General features: G+C 44.9%; 1 protein-coding gene across 2 annotated transcripts in view; it reads left to right on the plus strand.

The window, feature by feature from the left end:
• The window catches only part of CPAMD8 (C3 and PZP like alpha-2-macroglobulin domain containing 8), a 1,183,022-nt gene that overhangs the window by 208,810 nt on the left and 950,478 nt on the right, over window positions 1–23,734 (plus strand). For both annotated transcript variants that reach the window (XM_078671323.1, XM_078671324.1), the window contains exon 20: window positions 22,913–23,144. In XM_078671323.1, the coding sequence (XP_078527449.1) occupies window positions 22,913–23,144 (232 nt within the window). The remainder of the gene's footprint in view (window positions 1–22,912; window positions 23,145–23,734) is intronic.

The raw sequence follows: 23,734 nt of genomic DNA on the forward strand, positions 1-23,734 counted from the left end.
ACATGGTTAACACATCAAGAAAGTGAGCGGCGGTCCCTCGGATTAAGAGGGCCCGCATAGGTGGCCGCTCTTTCAGACTGCTGGCACCCCAGCTCTGGAATTCTTTGCCACTGGCGCTGCGCATTACATCCAATTTGTTGATGTTCAGGAAGGGCCTCAAAACTTGGCTTTTTTCTATCTAGCGTCGGTTTCTTAGGCGAGTCTGTATCTTTCTGCTGTTCTCTTCCCTTTGCCCTGTTTTTTTAACTGTGTTATGTTTTCAGTATGTAGTGAAAAGCGCCGGGACACTCTTTGAGTAGCCGTGCGCTATATAAAACAATTATAACATAACATAACATAACATAACTAAATTATGATCCCATTGGGGCATAATGAGAATTGCAGGCGCAAATATACGTTGCAAACCTTTAATAAAACAGGTCACAATGGCTGACTTGAACAAGGATTGTTGATCCTGCAATCACAAGATAGCAGAGATGGGGGAAGATACCGTTTAACTGTGCCCAAAGCAAGGACGTGCAAGTTTTAATGCAAACAAAAGGACTTCAGACAAGGGTTCAGGCAGTATATCAATGGATTTGGCAGCACACAAAGACACAAATTTGTCCCACCTGTAGGCATATACCATTTGCTGTACGGGACATCTGGCTGACAAAATGACATCACACACTTCCTGAGGGAGATCAAAAACTCTCAACAATCACGTCTCAATCTACACGCAAGTAGATGAAGTGGGCAGGTTTGGTGCAGGAAAATGCCTTTTAGCTGTGATAAGACATCTCCCAAAAGGGCAGCCTGAGCGAAGGCCAGATGCTCATGCTCAGTCGTCCCTGATCTTCTTGAGAATTCAGGGCAGGAGTGGTATCGGCAGAAAGGTGTTCAGGAGGTCAGAAGACCACTCAAGACGAAATGCGTCTCCAACCAAGAGCTGCCTTGAAAACTCCAGCTCACAGAAGTGCTGACACTGCACGTTCTTGGCGGTGGCAAATACATCTAACCATGGCTCTCTCCAATCTCTAAAAAGGCCTCATACCACCTCCGGATGTACACACCATTCGTGATCCACAAGGCATCGATGGCTGAGTTAATTCACTGTGGTGTTCAGAGAACCACCAGATATTGAATCCCCAGGACAATGCCCTGGCTTTTCAGCCATGTTCACAGACACAGGACCTCTTGACTCAGGGTCCACAACCCCACACTGTCTTGTTTATTGCAGTACCACATGGCGGTACTGTTATGCTTAAAAAGCTGAATCAGTCTTCCCTTGATGGAAGGAAGGAAGCGAATCAATCTCAGTTCCAACAGGTTGATATGAAGCTAATATGTCACAGGAGACCAGAGTCCTCTGTTCTCCATCTCACCCAGATGGCCGCTAACCCAGAGGTGACACATCTGTCAATACTGTGAGCTCTGGGTAGTGAAGGGAGAGGGATCTGGCACCGCAGATCTTTTGCAGTTCCCTCAGAAATCTGGACCAGGTCGGAAACATTCTCCTGATGCTACAGTCAATGGGACTTCAGATCCTACTGCGGAGCCTGCATAATGCAAATGGACAGGCATTGTCAGTGGGATGCAGGAGGGCATGATACCCAGCAGCCTCCAAGCCACTCTTTGAAATCCAGGAAAGAGGCTGAAATATTGGCATCAAATCCCTAATATCTTGGACTCCCTGCTCTGGAGGATAGACCCAAAACCGGACTGTATCCAGAACAGCTCAGATGAAAGGAAGCGTCTGAGAGGAAGTCAAGTGTGACTTTGGCATGTTGATAGAGAACCTCAGCCAATGCAGGAGTTCCGCCGTAGCCTGGAGGTGGGAGACAGCTGCCTAGGGCATCCTGCTTTCTAAAGACAGTGGTTGGGGTAGTGGTAGACTGGAACCCCTGACCTCAGCAGATGTGCTGCAACCACAGCCATCACCTTGATGAACACCCTAGAGGTGCTGGAAAGGCCACAGAGAGCACAGCGAACTGGAAATGCTCTTGGCCTACCTTGAATTGCAGATAACGCCTGTGGGCAGGCAGGACAGCAATATGGAAGTAAGTGACCTGCAAGTCCAGCACTGCCATCCAGTCTCCGGTTTCAAGGGCTAACAGGACCTGAGCTAAAGTGAGCATCAAAGATGTTTCCTTTTTAGGTCACAGCCTACCAGATAGCGCAGCTGTCTGGTTCTGGTTTGCTCAAGACATCTTGGGGACTTTCAGAAAATTGACCAAGGAATGCATTCCGCCCATTGATTAGCAATGGATTTGTGGTTTGTAACTCACATTTTCTGGCTTTCTCTTTGCCAACTTTATTTGCTTTAGGCTCTCCGGGTTCAGTTTGTCCCTCCCGTTTCCTAAACACTATTTACTGCATTCTTACACAAACTCTCTCTGTAATCAGGCCTTTCAATCTTGTTCTTATCTTGCCACATTTGCTGTTCATTTAAAGACAGAAGTCAAAGGTCAGGCTGTGTCTTTGAAGGAGGCTCGTGTTTTTTTGCTTTCAGCTGACTTCAAAGTGGAATTGGAGCGCTTTACATGAGCACCAGTTTCACTTCACAAAGTAATTTTCTGGCATGGGGTGATTGAGCGATTTGTCCAGAATCACAGGATGTTGAAGTCAATGCTCAGACTACAATTTTACTCTCATTCCTCCCATTAATTCATTTTCATCTGGAATGGTTACCCTTTGCTTGACAAGGGTTTTGGTTTTTTTTTTAAAGAAAAGAACAGTGATGTTTGCTAGGTTGCACCGCCTATATGTCACCAGAACATAATGTCATTATGGTTTTGCACTGAAAATTTGACCCCCAAAAAATATGAATTCACCTTCAGGCATGTACTGAAGAGAACGTGGAAGCACAGTACTGACACGAAGTACTGTGGATTCTCAGTACTTACACAACACCGAACGGACACCAAGGCAAAGATCATTGCTCATGAAAAATCTACATTGTATTTAGTGCCATAGCACAAATAAGGAGATTGAACTGTCTGCAGAAATTCGGCCTGGCCTCCTGCACACATTTCTACTTCCTCTGTAAATAAAACATGCATTGGCATTTGCCAAACTACGTTTCAGAAAAATCCAGTGACCGCAAAAAATATACATTTAATATGTTCAATTTGCAAAAATTCATTTGGCTTGTTCTAGAGTTTTGATATGAGACACCAACAGCTAGTGCTGGCTGTTGAGCCAAGAGCTCTTTGCATTCTGGGACTTGTATTTTGAATTTAGAAATACGAGTATAGACCTGTAATTCAATGCATGTTAAATGCTGTGGATTACAAAGCCAGGACTAGTGAGTGTGTCTCACTTTACACAGAGCCGTTTGGTGGCTATGGTAGCACACTCATCAACATAATGTATTGGTGTGTTAAAGGGGGCAACCAACAATGCAGTAGCTGTCCTGTGTTGCTTGTCCCCCGCGTCAAATAGCTCTTGCATACAGAAGAGCTATTTGGCTTTCTCAATGATTTATTAGCCGTTCTGTACATCACCACAGCTGCTATGCAGCATGGTTGAAAGTAAAAAAAAAAAGAAACGCGCTGTGATGCTGCTTTATTTCAGCCATGCTGCAGAGCAGACATGATACTGTGCAACATGGCTAAAATACATTAACAAAGCCAATAGATCTCACATAGGCAAGAAAAAGCGGATGTAGGCTTGCAGCCATTTTGCTGTCAGGATTGGGAGAGGCGAAGTTGCTGGAAGAGAGGAGTTTATATGTTTATTTTCCTGAAAGTCATGTGAGTTGGCTCCATTTTAGGGTCTTCAACATCAGACACAATAAAAGAAATCTCCATTCTGTGTGGTCTATTTGAATTTACAACTTGCATTAGTTCTTGAAAGTAGTAATAGTCGCTGTAATGTGTGGACAGAATGTTAAGTAATAAGATAATTATTTTTCCTATTGAAGCAAAAACAAAAGTTAGGACACAGATGCAAAACCATTTAGTTGACTTAAAGGGAATCCAAAAGTCACACTCGGTAGGTGGATAGGTATTGGAGCAAGGCTAACGTGTGCATAAAGAAAGTACAAAAGGAGTTTTAGAAATGAGAGTGGAAACGTTTGGTGGCACGGCACAAGTGAGGGTGAATATAAGTGTACAGCATCTCTTCTCATTTTGGGGGGAGGGATTGCAAGCCCCATTGGCAAGAGGTAGAGGGAGTAGGTAGCTTAATGTGAGTGGAGCTGCAGTTCCACATTTTGCCTCACCACCTAAGCTCTTAAAATGAGTAAGCATTATATGGATATTGGTAACTGTGTGACTAGGTATTGTTTTCTATTTTGCAACATTTACATATCACTTACTACCCCTAAGTGGGGCCCTGAAGTATTTGCCTACATGGGTAGTATGCTGCATCATATATTTGTTATAGGAATGTGTTGCCTTTATTTTGATCCTATGTAAGAAATGTTTCCAGTGTTGTGTGTGATGTGCGGTTACCATGCTATTGGACGCAGCACAAAGCAGAGTGATTAAGAAGTGTGAGAGAGCGGTGTGCAATTTATGTTTTTCAGTAAATGGCCATCTTTGAACAGATCTGCAGGTCCCTTTATGGTATTTCTTAGTTATGATCATAGTCCACTTAGCTGGTTACTGCACTGGGATGTCCATCCTGAAATATTGTGTTTAAAGTTTCCAGTACTGAGCAGGCATAGATTGGAGGAAGATGTAGTAAGCTGGCTTTATATTTAGTGGACCAATACGAGGTACACTGTGTAAAGAGCCCATGCCACTCTTATTGGTTTACAGAGGCAAAAATGATAACACTAAATGCTCTCTTTTGTGGTAGTGTGGGCGAGCAGTTGAGGTTTATCAGAGAGTAGTCCTGAGCATTTGTTGTACTCATAGAGACAATAAATGAGACACACCTTCAAGACTAAATGTGAGGCCAATTTAGAAAAACAACTAGTATTTTTACATATTTTCGATGCCAAGAACTGTGTCATCAAGTAACTACTTTTCAAAACATCGAATTTTACAGGTAAGTAAAATGTTCACTTAAATGAGTCTACAAGCAGCAATGCTTTCCTATGGGAAAAAGGCATATGTTGCATACAGTTATTTACGGTTGGTTTCTGGGGTCTCCTTCGGGACTAAGGGTCTTAGAGGGCCACGGTCCAAAGTACCACCAGCAGGTGTTCTTTACCTGCCCTTGGGCACCCAGGTGCAGAGGTGCAGGTCGGGTTGGTAGGTTTGTGGGCTACTCCGGTGGAGTGAAGGGGACCACCTGGGAACAGGCTGCAGAGGGGAGCTTGGGGACAAGTCTGGGAGCTCCCATCGGGGGGCTCCGGTCACATGGGTCCTTGAAGCAAGAGGGCGCAGTCGATTCGCGGGTTCCTGGGCTGGGGTGCTCGAGGTGTAGAGTAGATAGGTCAGCTGGGCTTGGTGCGCTAAAGGCACTCGCGGTTGTTGGTCTCGCCGGTTGAGGGTGCATAATCAGGACAGCTGAGTCACTCTGGAAGTGGGTTTCTGCAGTGCAGATGCCCCTCGATGGCTGATCCGTCTTGGTGCAGTGGGAGTGGACTCACACAGACATCGGTTGCTGAAGGGAGTGTCCTGTACCCAGTGTATTGGTGTTGTGCGGCTTCATTCAACCCTGGTGACCTCTCACTCAGCGTGGAAACAGATCTGACCTCCCAGAGCACAGGTACCTCTACCCGGGCGGCTACTGCCTCGGGCTAGTTGGGGAGCTGCAACACAGTGAACCGGACTCAACTTCTTTGGTGCCTGCGATCTACTGGGGAGTTGCTCCTCTACTTAAAGGAAGATTACAGGCAATTTGCAAGGGGCTGGCAATCTACCGGGGTTCTTGGCAGGTGCTCAGCCGCAGGATAAGTAACTTGGTCTCGACTGTCGAGACTGGTGCAGGAAGGCAAGGGTTGGTTCCAAAAGTCCCCAGCAAGTCTTCAGTTCCTGTTTTCTCGCGGCTCTACTTTATCCTTATCGGGTCACTTAGGGTGGCACAATACATGCTGCAGCTCTTAGGTACCCTCTTTAGTACCCTGGGTACCTGGGGTACCATTTACTCAGGACTTACAGGGGATGCTGAAGGTATTGGCAATTGGGGGAACAATTGGACAGTTGTAGGGAAAGAGATCTGGCACTGGGGACCTGGATAGCAGGAACCCAGTGCACTTTTGTCAAAATTGCATCAAACAGCAGGCAGACAGCAGGGTGGACCATGTCAAAAAGGAGCCCTTTCCCACAATATGGTGGACAGATCTTCTGGTGTGGACTTTGGTAATATCATTCCTTAACTGATTGTCATTGTGAGATGCAAAGAAGTGGTCATAGTATGTAGCTATGTAGCTTATTGGGACATGCATTGGAGGACTACATTAAAGTCCTTAATTCGTTAAGCAGCATGTGGTAGATCTCCTCAGTTATTCCATGCCTGTTCCTTTGGTGATGGCAAGTTTATTGCTGCGGACAGGTACAGTACTGGATGAAGGACATGACCTGTAGCAGTTTGCCTTAAGTGAATGTGAGTGTCATGCAATATAAGAAAATTATCATGCAGTCTGTATGAACTACAACCAACTGCTCTAGAACTCAGTGCTATGGTGTTAGTGTGGGCCAACTAAGTTATATGTTCTACTGTATTGCAATTACATTCATATAGTGCTTACTGCTTCTGTTGAGGCATTCAAGCAATTTACGGCAAGCAGGACAATGCTCCAGAGGCCAAGGTTAGTGTTATTTTCTGTATTTATTGTTGGTTATTCGAATTAGTCAGGTGCTCATAAGGAAACCATTCTGTGCATCTACTCTCATTTTGTATGTGGTAGATGAAATTAATAGGGATTAGGTGTGATGTTTAGTAGGAGGGCTATGTAAATTCATGCCAACATTTGACGGTATTAACAGATGAGGGATAGGATATTGTGGGTTGCACAGGTATGACTTTTAAAGAAGAGGTTGTGAGCTCAGATGATGTATTTAACCCAGATCTCTTGACTGGGGGAGGATGTTTGAATCATTCAGCATTCTTTCCATCATTTGTTGCAGTTACACCTGGTTGGGGCATGGCACAAGATGGGGTGGGGATAAATTTCCAGGCAGTGGAAATGTAATGGTGAGAAGTTGAAACTTTCCACTTTTAGCCTAGAATGTGTGCAGTTTACCCAAGAGGGGTGCCAAGCGTAACTTTGAGAAGGTACAGCTTTGCTACCTCTTAAAAAACATTGGCTCAGAAAGTAGGAAAAACACCCAGATGTGGGGCAGGTGAAACAAAAGATGGTGCAAGTTTCTTAGAGAAAACTTGTAATTGTTCCCTGCAGGGGCCATCAAGACTATGATGTCATCCAAGGAGTGGAATAGGTGACAGCAAGTGAAAGCACAGTTCCACTTTTTTGTACAATTTTGCCCTCTTCATTTACAATGTAATCTTATGGGGGAATTGTTTAACACAAACCCTCCTACTTCCTCCCCCCCACATTTACTCTTTGAATGTTTTATTTTGGCCAGTAGGAAGTAGGAATACTTCTCTAATCACAATCCTTCACAGGTAGTGATTCCAGGTTTTGGAACTTACTACCTCCATACCTTTGAACTACAGCCACGGCTCGTGGAGGGAGTTGCGGTGGGGCGAAAGGTGGGCGGGGGAGGGGCAGGATGGGGGGGGATAAAAACCAGAATATGGATAATTGCAGGTAAGTAACCAATCCATACTAATATTATAAAGAGAGAGCCCAACCCTTTGAGGCGGGTAATCTCAGTAACCACAGCACCAATCACAACACCCAATACAGCGTTGGAAAGGGCAGTTGCAGCAGAAGGACATAGGTTATGCAGGTGGCCACCATATATTTTTCTTTTTTTTGCAGAGTTTTATATAGTGCGAACTTGACCCGAACTGAATCAGGTATCAGAGCGCTTTACATAGCACCAGTTACGTTACATGAGGACACATATTCATTTTTGTTAGGCACGTGGAGATTAAGTGATTTGCCCAGAATCACAGGATGTTTGGGGTCGTTACCAAGACTCGATCCCAGATCCCAAGGCCCGAGGTCGAGCGCCTTAGCCGTTAGGCCGGCTCCTCTATACATTTAAAAGGTAAAAGAACCGTGCCAGCAAAGTAGTCCCTTGTGGGCGTGAGCTGGGGGCGTGTGGTACGGCCATCACATCGTGGGCTGTGGGTGTGTGCTGGGGGCGTGACAAACGCTGGGGGCGTGTGTCCGGCCTTCATGCCATGTGAACGTAATTGCACCACATCAAGCGGCACGCTGGGGGCATGAAAAACGCTGTGGGCGTGTGCTACGTTGCGCACTTCATGCCATGTGGGTCGTACATTAATCAGAAGATCGTCTGCTGTGGCCCTGTGCTGGAGGCGTGGCAAACGCGTTCACCTGGAGGCCTGGTAAGTAACGTTACTGGAGCCTCTTCTGCGCGCTGGTACTGAACTCTCTCATTCAACGAAATTACACGCGCCTGCTACCATCAACCAGGGCTCAAGCCGGGCTCATCACTACACCAATTGCACGCGCCTGCTAACATCAACCAGGGCTGCAGCTGGGCCTTCTCCGTCCCTATTCTGATGAAACAAAAAATGTTGTCTACCGCGAGATTTTTAAATAAATTGCCCTTGCCAAATACACACATTCTATTTCATACCCGGACAACGTCGGGACAGGCTGCTAGTTAATTAATAAAACGAATTTCGTAGCGCGCACTGCATCGCATTTTGTGATGCATGGCGCGCTACGAAATTCGTTTTATTAATTAAATTAGTTACTTACCTGCAATTATCCATATTCCGGTTTTTAGCAACCCCCACCCTGCCCCTCCCCCGCCCCGCCTTCCTGCCCCACCGTAACTCCCTCCACGGGCCGCGGCTGTTGAACTACCACCACGCTGGTGACACTTGAAACAGCACTGAAAGCCCTCCTCCTTCAACACTACTTTTGCCAATAAAACTGCAGCCAATTCCCCTCCATTGAGAAAAAGTTGACTCACCTCTGGACACAGAACTAAACTATGTCCACTTCATCAGATGTCAACAAATGTTTCACTGCTTTATATTCCTACTAAATAACTTGGTTCCTTTTTCTATAATGATTTTCCATTTTGTAATTCTAGAGCTTATACAACTATATTTGGTAATTCTTCGACCCTCCGTAACTATCCATGTAACAACATTTCTACTATAAATCGCTATGGCACCTTTGGGTATTGTTAGCTCTGTATACAAATGCAAAATAAATAACTAATGAAAGGAAGAAAGTTTGTGCTTTTACTAAAATTAATAAGAATGTTTGCTAGAAAAGAGAATGACATTTTCACTACAAATAATAATAATGTCATATTTAAATAGCGCATTAACCACAACTCCTTAAATGGTGCATGTTTATAAACAATTTGTATTATCCATTCTAACTTAGTAGTGCTTTTACAAACGCCGAGTGTGCTTACCGGCTGTTTGTTGGACCTTTGGGCGTTTTCTCTTCATTTCCTGGAGCAACTGCTAGCCGCACCCGCTCCGCGGGTGCCGCGTCGCCGCCAGAGACCTCGGGGCTGTTGGGAGCACTCTCAGCTCGCAGCCTAGGTGGGATCATTCACCGTTACCATCACGGTCACCGGAAGATCTGGGGCGGAGTACTAGTGGCGGCGCAGTATCAGGGACTCGCTCTACCAGGAGTCCCTGCTTTCTCAGCACACCTGACGCGTGCTGTCCTGCTGCCCCGCCCACAAGCCGCTTCACGGTGTTTAAAGCGACGCCCCTTTCCGCTGTGCGGGAGCACGCGGGAGCTCGCCGGGAGAAGCCCGGGACAAGGGCGGGGCCATCTGGGGCCATCTGGGGCCATCAGGGGCCAGAAGAGGCCAGGACGGGCCATCCCTCTTGGTCGCAGTGACAAGGTTCCTTCTGTTGCATTGACTATGGCTTCTGGCACGCGATCGACTAAATCGCGTAAAGTTAGAGGGGATCCAGTGACAGGAACTATGGAACAATTCATCACTCGGGCGTTTTCTATTGTGGAAAAGGAGATTGCCATTACAGAACACAGACTATCCAGAAACTCGTTAGGCTTGCCAGAAAAACGTTCTTCTATGGGCAGCCTGGCTCTGGTCCCTTCTCCTGCCCACTCATCAATCCCTGTGCTTGCAGAAGAAGTACCACCTGATCTTGAGGTTGATGAGCGGGTCTCGAGGATCAGGGCTAGTCTTGATAGATTGTCGTCCATTGATGCTAATGGTAAAACCCCACCGTTTATTCTTGCCCCTCTGGTCTCTTGTAGCATAGCGCCCTCTACCCCTATCAATACTAATAGGGTTGGTGTAGAATCTGCGGTAAATATAGGGAATGCCGCCTGGGTCGGTATTAATCCTGACACTACTGTCCAGGACGTGGCAGTCTTTGGGAGATCCCCTTTCACAATCCCGTGCAAAAGGAAACGCCCTCCTAGTCCACGGAAGGGTAATACTTCCAAACCCTGTTGTAAGTTCAGAAGGAAAGCTGTAGCCAAGGGGGGCTTTTGTAACACTGTTAGCAAATCAGGCAAAGATCTTTTTTCTCAGGTGGCAAGGGGGATGAGTTCTTGTGCCCAGGATTCCATCCCCGGTTCCACACAGAACACAGTGTTCCAGACTCCTCTGGGTGATTCCTCACTTTTGAACAGTGTTGAGTGCTTACTAAAATCACTGGTTTCACCTATTATGGATAAGATGGAGGGGCTCTCTAAACGGGTAGACTCTATAGAGCAAACCATGTTGGATGGCTTCTTTTCCACTAAATCACTGATTAAGCTCCATTCGAAACTTTGTGCAGAAGATAGGGCAGGAACGGAAGGAAGTGGCGCCACCCATAAGCCAGCAACCTCTACCCAGGTGCCCGTTGTAATCTTGGGCCGCCAAGATCATTCCCCTGGCCCCTTGCCTTCAATTCCTCCAGGCACTCGAAATCGCGTGACTACAACTGCTACAATCCACTCGCACCCTAAGACTGTGAGCTCTCTTGCCCGATCTTCTGAGAAGGCTGTATCGGGCAAAAATCCCTCAACTCCCCTCCCTTCGGTTACATCTAATAGCCAGTCTGTGTCACCGAGTTCTTTAGCAGCTCCCCTAGTAGCAGCTCCCTCTTTAGTTGCCCCTACGGCGACTCCTGCAGTCACGCCCCCAGCCCAGACACAAGCACGGAAAAATAAGCAGGCCCCCTCAGCAAGTCTTCCTCCGGGGTGTCAGCCATTTGTTGTTGTCTTAACAGGGGTTCCAGCTCTCAAAACAGGGGAAAAAGAGTCTTTTGAGAATCTAAAAAATAAAACTTCCTTTTGGCTCAGGCAAAATAGACCCCTCCCAGGTTATATTGATGGGAGGATCATCAACGTCAGACGGGTGGGGTGGGTTGGAAATAGGCACAAAAACCTTAAGGATGACTGTGTATTGGTGAATTTCAGGGACCCAAGAGCTGCAGGGCTGATTAACAGGCAAGTTAACCATTATGATCCTAATGGCATACAGACAAGGGACCTGGGATACTTTTATCGTCCCCTGCCTACTGGGTGGCCTAATCAGCCATCTTTAGAAGGGGGAAGAGGGGTGTGGTACCCACGACAGGCAATTCTAGGCACTGATAGTATGGTTGGGAACCACCCTCAAACCTTTAGTCCATATGGGTTGGGATATTGACTTACCAATCCAGTCTCTTCGGATTCTTTGTCCCATTTCCCTGTTCTAGCATTTAATTGTTGCGATCCAGTGGGAATAAGCACTGCAGCAGGGGCTAATGTGGGAGCTCCTAAGAGCCCCTTTAATTCTGGTTTGGATGAACAAAGTAATGATGTATCTCTGACCAGAGGTACAGGTATCCACGATCCACTAACCCCTGTCTTGAAAATAGTAAGCTGGAATATTGCGGGATTGAGTCGCAACCTTGATCTTCCCGACTGGACCTCTTTCATGGAAGCCTGTTCAATCTGTGCATTCCAAGAAACGTGGTCACTAACCCCGCAGTATAGAGTAGGTTCTACTTCTTACTTTGTACCTGCAAGTATCTCGGAATCAGGTAGAGGCCGGCCATTGGGCGGGCTACTGATCTGGGTAGATATTGCGTTGGGTCTCCAAATTAAGGTGCATTGTCCGAAATCCCCCGATCTACAGAGGCTTTCGCTTAAGAGTTCAGGGAGTGGTATTAGCCTAGAACTCTTTAATATCTACACCAGAGGGGACTCAGGTAGTGCCATATCTCCCACACTGCTTGTCCTAGATTCAGAGCTAAGGGACTGCCCTGCCAACTCTCTCATTCTTTTGATGGGGGACTTTAACTGCACTTATGAGCCTTTGTCACATGAGGATATTCTAGACCTCAATGAGGAAGACTCTAGGAAAGGTATTCCCTCTCTCAATTTACCCCCCGTAAAAAGGTGGACACCAAGAGTTGTACAACTAAAAGCCCTGACACTTGAATTTGGGCTGAGAGCCAGCAATGGGAGAACAACCTCAGATCCCAATGGGGCTCACACCTTCAACAGGGTGGGATCCACTTCAAGAATTGACTATATACTTCTTAGCCTAAACTTATGGGCCCATCTTGTTGACATGAAGGTTGCTGCAACAACTGACAGCGACCATAATCCCCTGTGCCTGTCCCGTACCCCCGTATGGAAACCTAGGGGATGCCCTGCGAGAGTGTCCACCCCATCAGCTGTGAGGGAAACCAATGAGGTAATCCCAGCTAATTGCCTGAGGCGCCTGAAGTGGGATAGGGTAGCCCTGGATCCCCTTAAGATTACTAACATTGGGGAGATTATGTTGAACGCCATGTTAGAGCTTGGACAAGGCACTCTAAACCCAGGGGACATTTTAACCCTATTCTGCAAAACCACTAGTCTAATAGGGGATTTGTTTACTGTGACAAGGAAAGCGAGGCAGGCGAATGGGTAATCCCGTGCAGCAAACAGAGAGGGCTGGTATACACCGGCCTGTCGGGCGGCCAAAAAAGCTGTCATCACTGCGGTTAAACTGGGGGAAGGGGCTACCATAACCTCGAAGCGGAAATTGTATAAAGCAGCGTTAATTATGGCGCGCAGGGATTGGGAGGATGCTTTCTGGGCCAAGTTAAAAATAGCTAGTGGGGAAAAGAATGCCAGAGGCTTTTGGACCCTCATAAGGGAGAAATCGAGACCCACCGATTCCCTTATTACCTGTAACATCTCTGAAGAAGCCTGGTTTAGCCACTTCTCCAAGTTGTATAATGTCGGGGAAGGGGTTGAACCAGACTCTGCAGGTAATGGTTCCTCCCCTGATACAACCCCATGTGGCGAGACCGCTTTCACGCCTAAGGAAGTAGAAAGGGTTGTGACCAGCTTAGTCCCTTTCAAAGCTGCAGGTCCTGATGGCATACCGGGGGATCTACTCCGGAAGAATCTTGTTGAATGGGGAATCCTAATCGCATCCCTGCTCAATGCTTCTGCTGAAGGTGCCCCCCTACCTGATTCTTGGATGGGCGCCGAGGTTGTCCCGATTTATAAAAAAGGCAGTCGAGAAGACCCTGCGAACTACCGGCCTATTAGCCTTATTGATTGCTCTCAAAAAGTGGCCGGAAAAGTCGTATTGGGCCGTCTCCTGGACTGGATTGATGACAATAATATTCTGTCTGACCTCCAAGCCGGGTTTAGGGCAGGTACAGGAACAATCGAACAGTCACTGCGCCTATTGATGTTGTATTGGAAGGTGGTAGTGCTAGGGAAGGGAAGCTTGTACCTAGCCTTCATTGATCTGCGCACTGCGTTCGACTTAGTTCCACGGCAACAACTCTGGAGGGTAATACAAGAGTTGTGTTTGCCTCACTATCTTCTGTCCCTTATAGTCAGGCTCCACAGGTCCAATTTTGCCCAGGTGCGTTGGGGGTCACAGGGCCAGAAGACCGGGCGTATTGAGGTCAGCAGAGGAGTTCGCCAGGGTTGCGTACTTGCTCCCACTCTTTTCTCCCTTTACGTAAACGGGGTAGTTGACCATCTGCTGTCAGCTCCTGCTGACGCTCCCCGTTTAGCTGGACAGCTTGTACCCACTCTCCTATTTGCGGACGACACTCTGCTGATCTCAAAATCACCCGCTGGCCTTCAGCGCTTGTTGTCCAGCTTTGAGCTTTTCTGTAACTCGAGGGGGCTCAAAATAAACACAGATAAGACCAAATATCTCATCTTAAATCCCCCCAAAAAACTGGGTGCCCTACCATTGCTGGATAACGTCCCTCTAGAACGTACTAGGGAGTTCGACTATTTGGGGATTCGTTTGGTTGACTCCATGAAGTGGGATAGCCATTTAAACAAAATGCTCCTTAACCACAAGAGAATCACTGGAACATTGCTGAAAGAGCAGAGGGCATCTTCAATGAAGCCAATAGGCACGGTTCTTGAGATTTATGCAGCAAGAGGAGCTAGCTCGGCGCTTTATGGTGCTGAGCTCTGGGGAGCACTGAATATGAGTCAGCTCACCCTGTCGGAAAACAACTTCTTCAGAAATCTCATGAGCCTTCAAGCATCTGCCCCTACTATTCCGCTTCAATTGGACCTGGGTTGTTGTACCATCGAGGATCAGGCAAGGCTTCGCCCCCTTCTTTTGTGGGCCCGTATCTGGAGGGTGAAGGCTCTCACCATTTATGCAGAGGGCCTACGGGAAATTCTGGACTCATCGAGCTGGGCCAAAGTGAGGTGGCTCAGAGACATTAAAGCCCTCCTTCTGAACTTAGGATTGGGCGAGTCATGGGAACAGAGGTCCGCTCCACCTAAGTCAACACTTAAAAAAATTTACTGGTCCTGGATTACTGAGAAAAGGAACAGCAAAACGAACTTGTGCAGAGCAACCAGGTCCTTTTTGTTGATTAAGGATGCCCCATCACGTGAGATTTACCTAGACATTATCTCAATTCCCTGGGACAGAGCGTTATTTTTTAAATTTAGAACTGGTTCTTTGCCAATCAGGGAATTTACCCCCCGCTGGAAGCCGCCCTACCAAACTGTTTCGTTTTGCCCATTTTGCCCTACCAGGCCAGAATCCATTGGACACATGTTCTTTGAATGCCCCGCCTATAAATTGCCTCGTCGCAAATGGATCAAGCCAGTATGCTCGATACTGGGGGCCAGGCGGTGTGCTGACGCACTGAGGATTCTTCAGACTGATACCTGTGTTTTAATTGTTAGTGCTGTAGCCAAGTTCTTAGGTTGGACTTGGCGCATAAGGTCAAAGTGGCTCAAGCAAATTGTTTAATTAGGTCTCGTTCAGAGACTGTTTTAGTCAACTTATTACCCAACCGTTATGTAGCGTCTCTATAGTTAAACATGCTCACGGGGGGGGTTTCTTAACTTCTTAACTTTTTAACATTTTAAACTGCGGGCTGTTTTAGATAAATGTCATCTTTTTTTACTCTGTTTGCTTTTAAAGATATAATTATATCGAAATAAAGCTCCTTTGACTTGACTAGTAGTGCTTTAATTGACCTTATAAATATGAAAGGCTAAGTTGACCACGCCGGCATCTGAACCTATGACCCATAAGTCGCACACAGATCTCACTAGTGACTGCTTAAACCAGTGAGCTTTCTTATCACCTTTTCTCACTGTGACACTATTAATATTTATGATAATGGACACAGGAATACAAAGTCTATGAGATGTATGAATATATCCTATCTAGACTACTAGTCAGCATCCATCCCGGTGAATGCATAAAATATTAGCCTGTGAACTGGAAATACACCCACTCCCATAAGAGGCAGCTGTATTGTACTTCCTACAACACCTTCCCCTGTGACACTCACCCTTACATATGATATTTAGGCCCTTATGAAAACATTTCCCTACAGAATGGGTTGAAAATTGTGATACATCAGTGTGAGAAGCTGGGTTTCTGTTGCAGTAATCCCCCCACACTTTTTTGCCAGAACTACTGATGCACTTTGACTTCATGTGCCCTGGGTCCCTGCCAATCGGGTTCCCAGGACCTGGGTTCTTTCCCCAAAACTGTACCAAAGCCAATCGACACCCTGGCCACAGGTCAGCCCCTGGTAAATGGTGCCCCAAGTACCCAGGGCACTTTGACCAGGAAGGCCTCTAAGGGCTGCAGCACTTATTGTGCCACCCTTAGAGGCACTGTACCTTTACACTCACACAAAGCTTTCGCAGGCTGCGTGTTTTGGAGCAGAACAAAGTGAACAGTCGACATGGCACCATCCCAGTGTGCCATGCCTGCAACGCACTGCCCTGGCATAGATCACCACCCCTCTAGCTGGGTGCACTATACCAGTGGTGAGGGTACAGGCACATGAGCCCTGTACCCCTACAATGTATTCATTAATTCTTAGACATTGTAAGTGCAGTGCTGCCATTAAGAGTATATGGTGCTTGGAGGTTGTCATTACAGCCTCCACAACATCCTAATGGCTACACTGAAAACTGAGAAGTTTGGTATCAAACTTCTCAGCACACAAAACCCACACTGATGCCAGTGTGGGATTTAATCAAAAATGCACTCAGAGGGCATCTTAGAAAAACAACCAGCCTCTGGTTGGTTCCCTGACTGGTACACACCAGCCTGCTACCACAAGACATATTTCTGGACCCCTGGGGTGGGAGCCTTTTCTCCCCGAGCCCAGAAACAAAGCCTTTGCTGGGTGGAGGTGTTCACACCTTCCCCAGGCCAGGAAGAGCTATCTGTGGCAGGGGAGCTTCAAAGGCCTCGCAGCCTTTGTAATGCGACCACCAGCCTCTCCTGTTATCAGGAGTAGGCCCCCTTCCTGTCTCCCCTCTTTTTCGGTGGGAAAACAGGCGGGAAAAATTAGCCAGCCTAGAAGGTGTGCCCACCTCTGCCAACTGCATCCCTCAGGTGGGGGAGGCGAGGTGAAGCCCACTCTTCAGTGCCCGCCATCTTGCAGATGGCAGGCACTCCTCAATCAGGATTAGGGATTGTGCTAACTCCCCCACGTGGGGTGAGCACACCAAGGATGTAGTCACCCTAAGGTCAGTAACCCATTGGCTACTGACCCCGAGACCCCTAAAATGCCCCCTAAATACAGAATTTAGGAGGCAGTCCTGTACCAATAAGGCAGATTCCCGCAACCTAAGAAGAAAAAGGACAAAAGAAGACGCCCAGCAGAGGCGACCTCAGAGAACAAGTGATTTGCCCCCATCCCTACCGGCTAGTATTCAGTTTCCAGAGCTTCTGAGCTTCTGCGCCAAAAGTCGCCTTGTCCTGCATTCAGCGACCTCCAGTACCCTGGGAGGACTGACTGCCTTCAACGAAGACAGGATCTCCTGTGAACAGAGTCTAAGTGCACCATGGGTTGACTCCTCCAGGACTCGCTGACGTCGCCTGCAGCCTCTGCACAGAGATCCCCCCAACCGCGAGTGGCCCTGTAAGGTGAAATCTGACCTCAAAAGACACCACTGCATCCAGATGCCCTGCGCCCTGGAGAAAAGAACCCGAGGTGCACCTACGTCCACGAGCACTCCAACTTACCTTTTCAGGTGTTGGGTCATCCAAGAGGTCTTCCTGGACCGAGCCTGCAGCTAAAAAACAAAAATCTGCATTGAAACCAACTGGGCACCCGACACCAAAACAGCACTCTGCTCCCAGCCGCCCCTGCGTGTGCACTTTTTGTGCTAAACAGGATCCCCCTTTGCCCTGAGCCTAACAACAGGAGCTTTTCTCCCACAACCCAGTGGCCTGCATGTAAGCAGCCACCAAGGGAGGCCCCCTATCCCCCATTGGATAACAATGGGCCTCTGCAACCGGCCGCCCTAGTGCCACTGAGGGTGTAACAAGAGTGCATCCTTGACCCCGGGGGAAGGAACCCTTGTTCTAACCCCAGAAACACAAACACCCCCAAAGACAAATTACTTACCTGGTAACCATTAACTTCATTTATCTCCGCAGGAACCTATTGACTGTTTTTTTTTCTGCAAAATGTTGTGTGTGGAGTGGATTTGTATGGAAACCTGAAAAATAACAATTGTGCAAAATTGATTTTACTTACCTTTTCTCTAGGAAATGTCCCAGTATGATATCTAGGCATATCACACCGAGTAGAAAAAGTAATCTACAAATAATCTAAAAAGTAATCTGTACAGTAATTTCAATACAATGACTTACCTGCATTTCAAACAATTGCATATGAACTTGCATTTACTTGTAAACATTGCATAATATATTGCAAAGCATTTATTTCACTTACCAGTGCCAGGCTTGGCTTGGTTCTAGAAATAAAATACCTTAATAATATTTTTATACAAACAAAATTGGTCTGAGTTCAGTCTTTGAGTGTGTGACATCATTTGCTGATTGAGTATGTACAACAAATGCTTAACCATACCCTCTGATAAAGCCTTACTGATCGCTCACACTACCACAAATAGAGAGTAAGGTGCTATCTACTTTTACCTCTGTCTACCTTTGGGGTGCCACTGGACTTTGTACACACTACACCTCATTTTGGTATGGTATATAAAGAGCTAGCTTCCTACAATCAGGCCATTAGCCCTGAGCAATCTTTTTAGGACATGTTCCCTTGCTGGGGCATGTGGGCAGGAGTGACAAGTGGGTTGAGGCAAACTGTTAGTCAAAAACTACAAGAATGAGGGAATCTCAATGAAATGTGCACATATTACTGGTCTACTTGCCAGTCAGTGTGAATTAAGTCTTTAATTCGATTTGTTACAGTAATCTCTGGACATAATCCTTTTAAAACCTAAAACACATATCATGCAACGTTTCCTCACATATTTCCTCACAAATTCCTAGCTCATGGTTTTAAGTGTTTAAACACTGGAAGGAGTTGTATATTTTGGACTTTGGCCCAGAAGAGTAAGCGCCCTCATGTGTGAAAATAGGATCTATGATGTTACAACGCGTTATTTTACAACGCAGACCGTTACATCGCAATTTTTACAACGCAGGATCCATTACAACGCATGGCATTACAACGCATGGCATTACATCGCAGATGCTATTACAACGCATGGCATTACATCGTAAGTATAGGTAAGTATACCTTTTTAAAAAAAAAGTTATTATTTTAATTTAATTAAATTATTTTAATTAAAATAATAGTAATTATTTATTTAAATTAATTTTAATAAAAAATGTAATTAATTTTATTTAATTAATATAATTAAATTAATTTAATTTAAATATTTTTTTGATTGTAATTAAAATAAATTATTTAAAATAATGTATTTAATTTAATTATTTTAATTATGAAATGTAATTAATATAATATAATTAATTTTATTTAACTTAAAAACATCCCTGTACCCCAAAACCCAAACCCTGCCCTGAAACCTAAAAACACCCCTGTACCCCAAAACCCAAACCTTGCCCTGAAACCTAAAAACACCCCTGTACCCCAAAACCCAAACCCTGCCCTGAAACCTAAAAACACCCCTGTACCTCAAAACCCAAACCCTGCCCTGAAACCTAAAAACACCCCTGTACCCCAAAACCCAAACCCTGCCCTGAAACCTAAAAACACCCCTGTACCCCAAAACCCAAACCCTGCCCTGAAACCTAAAAACACCCCTGTACCCCAAAACCCAAACCCTGCCCTGAAACCTAAAAACACCCCTGTACCCCAAAACCCAAACCCTGCCCTGAAACCTAAAAACACCCCTGTACCCCAAAACCCAAACCCTGCCCTGAAACCTAAAAACACCCCTGTACCCCAAAACCCAAACCCTGCCCTGAAACCTAAAAACACCCCTGTACCCCAAAACCCAAACCCTACCCTAAAACCTAAAAACACCCCTGTACCCCAAAACCCAAACCCTACCCTGAAACCTAAAAACACCCCTGTACCCCAAAACCCAAACCCTACCCTGAAACCTAAAAACACCCCTGTACCCCAAAACCCAAACCCTACCTTGAAACCTAAAAACACCCCTGTACCCCAAAACCCAAACCCTGCCCTAAAACCTTAGTACACCTATACATATACTCCTATACTCATATTTATTAAAAAAATTACTTAAAATAATAAATTTAATTTATAATATTTAAAAACATAAATAAATATTTTTATTTATTTTTATTTATAATTAATATTAATTAAATCATTTATATAATATTAAATAAAATTAAAATAAATTATATACTTACCAATACTTACGATGTAATGGTATGCGTTGTAATAGCATCTGCGATGTAATGCCATGCGTTGTAAAGCCATGCGTTGTAATGGATCCTGCGTTGTAATAGCTGCGTTGTAACAGCATTACGACGTAAAAGTTGCGTTGTAAGTGATACACACCGTGAAAATAATATGTACGTGCTAGTTGCGGATTGAAATCCAAGCGGAAGGGACCTCAGATGCAACACACTGTGCAGTTAAACAGGCTGGAATGTGGCCAGAAGAGAAAGAAGGTCCTTCTGCTAATTTCTTTCAGCTGCTCTCATGTGTGTTTTTGTTTTTTTTAGCCATGGGGAAAGAAAGCAAACATATGTTTGTACATTTTCAATGTAAGATATCTTTATTTTTAGGGGGTTCAAGTAACTTTGACAAACGCAGAGACAATCATGCTGTGCTTGTGGTCAGGGTGAAAAAGTGATTCACGTGAAAGCTTTTGTACATCAGTGAGTGTGGTTAGGAGTCAGTAACAAACAACAATACATGTGGTCAGCACACTGGCAAAACCTAAACCTATGTATACCAGTCGTGGAGAGTTTATAAGACCACCCCCAGCTGGCTGGAGCCTTGATAGCTTTATGGTTCATTGCTTTCTCAGTAAGCACAAAAAGTCAATGGCTCTTGGGTTTATCCTCATCCCTACCTCAGATGCTCATTTGTATTTTGGTTTATTAACTGTTCAGTTCGGTGTAGCAATAGTTAGCTCCTGAGTTTTATCCCCTTCCCCTTCTCCTAGCACTTATGGGTCACTGTACTGCTCAATAAAAACCAACTAAACAGTAACTCTTGCGCAGCTTGTGCTTCTAACGCAACATGACATACTCTTGACAATAATCCTTTAATCCCATTTGAGGCATTTCCCGATTTATCTCTGATCCGCTCCACTCACACCATTTACCCACAATCTCATGGCTTGGTATTGCTTTCTCAAGGGCATCCCTTAAAATTGCCTGACTTTCCCTGCCAAAACATTTTCTTTCAATTTGGTGATTTCGCTGGTGTGAAATGGTTACACGTAAATGCATCAATGGCAGGAAGATGGGAACATTATATATCCTGGCACATAAATGACCACATGTCAGACGGGATAAGATAGGTAAAGCCTAGCTTAGTCATCTGGTCCACACATTGATTGCATAATGGTGGATGTGTTGCATAATTTGTAATTTATTTGTCTGTTCACTTGAGATTGTGTCTGCTACACTCTGTTAAAAGGAGACATGTCCATTCTGTTACTATGATCCTTCTTTATGGAATCCTTTTACAGTTCACTATACTTTAGTTCTGTTTCGTAATTATTTATAATGCACAAAAATTCCAGATTGAAGAATAACCTCATAACACTAGTAGATAAAAGAACAAAATTAATAATAAACTACAGTAGAAGGATCATAAAGAAAAGGAATAATAATAGCACAAAACGTTCTCAGTGATATCAATCAATGTAAATGTACAAAATGCAAATTTTCAAAATATCAATAATGTATAGGCAGATTAGAAATACAGGTACTATTTCATGAAGCTATTGAAGGTAAGCTATTAAATGTACGAAAATTATGCGGTGTTGTCCCTGTATTTTTAAAAGGAAGTCCACAGTTGTGCTCCTACCACCTTGTATGACTTAGCAAAGAGTAAGACTCTTTGCAAACTTTAGGTCACAAGCCGAGGCTGAGCAGCTCAGAGGAACATGTGAGATGGATGGTTGACCTAACAAAATCTCTGACAATAAGGCTAGTGACAAGCTACATGCAACTTTCCAAATGAGTCCAGGATAACAAATCAATTTACTGCTCAGTAGTCACGCATCACAGTTATTGCGAAGCAGATGACAAATGATATCACCATAGTCTATGATCCCACTGAGATACTATATGTTCCACTGGGCTTTCCCAATTTAAAGCTGAATTTGGGACACTAAGTGTTGAAATCCCTGCTGCTCGGTGTAGTAATCCATTAATCAGAAACAACATTCATCTAGGTAGGAGACTCAAATCCTTCCATCTCAATACACACTATCAGGCAGAACAAAATCCCATCTCATTAAAGCAACAATTCCTACCACTCCTCGACTAAATGAAAATGCATTTTCCAAACATAAGTTGCATAACACCTCGTCTTCATAGCCAGAACAGAAACACATATTGTCAGAAGAACATTCTCTTATCCTAGACAAAAATTTCACTCCCTGTCAAAATGCTCAAGTCAGGAGAAAACTAAACGGACTCCTATCTAGAACAGAATCTACCCAAGTTAACCAAATTATACGAATTTCCTAAAATATACTACATGACATGAGCAAAACCCATTAACACCAACATTCACACTCACATTCTACACAGTTCACTTAATCTGATTCAAAGCCCTTATATGCCACAGCAATGTTGTTGATCACAGTAAGCATCACTTTCCAAGTTTGTCTCATACAAATGATAGACATTATCAACATTCTTTTAATTGAATTAACAACAATTCATTTCCTATTAACATTCGCCAGATGTCAAGTGCTAAAAGAATTCATCCTGTTCTCATGCACAGTGACATTTAAGGCTTGCTTTACAGTCAGTTGATGATGGAAACTACTCTGATTTCTCAAAGACATGTTAAATCTGGAGGATAATCCACCAGTGGAGTGTTCTTTATTAAAGGAATACTGTGGCAGAGAGAATAGTCCTCTGGATTTAGCATATTCTCCACAAATCTGAAGATATCGGATTAAAACTAAACTCTACTTTCTAATTGTTCTATCTGAAAGATAACATATTGAAATTTTGTATTTGTCTAATTGTTTATTCATTTTTGGCAGTGACACAACAGGTGAAGCCCAACTCCATGTGGAGGTTCCAGACTCCATTACCACATGGATTACAGAGGCTGTGGCTCTGTCAGAGGGGAAGGGCCTAGGGCTTGCAAAGCCCATGGCCTTGAGAACCTTCAAATCTTTCTTCATTGATTTCACCTTGCCATACCATGTCATCCGTGGAGAACAAACCAAAATCCCGCTTACAGCCTACAACTATTTGACCACGTGTGCAGAGGTAAGAGAGAACGGCTAAGCATGTGACTTCATCTAGGACTGGCTGTGTTTGTCCTTCTTTTGTTGTCTTCTCACATACTATTTGCCGAAAGGTCCACACATAAAATAACACTGAAATAACATTTAATCAGTCATTAAGTATTACTTAAGAGCAACCACATGGCTGCAAGCTTGTTCGTTAGTATTGTGGAAACTCTCTACATCATTTGCAGAAGGACTTGAAGCCAAATTAAACTTGTGGCATTTGCTATTTCCTTGAGTATTGTCTGTAGCTGCTGTAGCTAAATTGTTAATAATGGTCATATGTCCCATAATGTCATGAATCTTCATAATGCCTCCTCTTTTGATAGAGATTGTCATAAAGTTCTTACGGTGTTTCCTGATCATATTATGGGGTGTATTGTACCCTGAGCTGCTGCAGACTCTCACTGAAAGAACCTTTACAGACTCATCTTATATACGAGGAGGTGGACGGTCTATCGCCTTTAGAGGAGACAGTGCTGAACAAAGTTTATTAGTATGTCCAGTAATGGCAGAATGGAAACAACCTGATAATCTAAGTTTCTTGCTGCGGATACTGCAGCAGATGCT

This window comes from Lissotriton helveticus, chromosome 12 (assembly GCF_964261635.1).
Source record: "Lissotriton helveticus chromosome 12, aLisHel1.1, whole genome shotgun sequence".
NCBI classification, from domain to species: domain Eukaryota; kingdom Metazoa; phylum Chordata; class Amphibia; order Caudata; family Salamandridae; genus Lissotriton; species Lissotriton helveticus.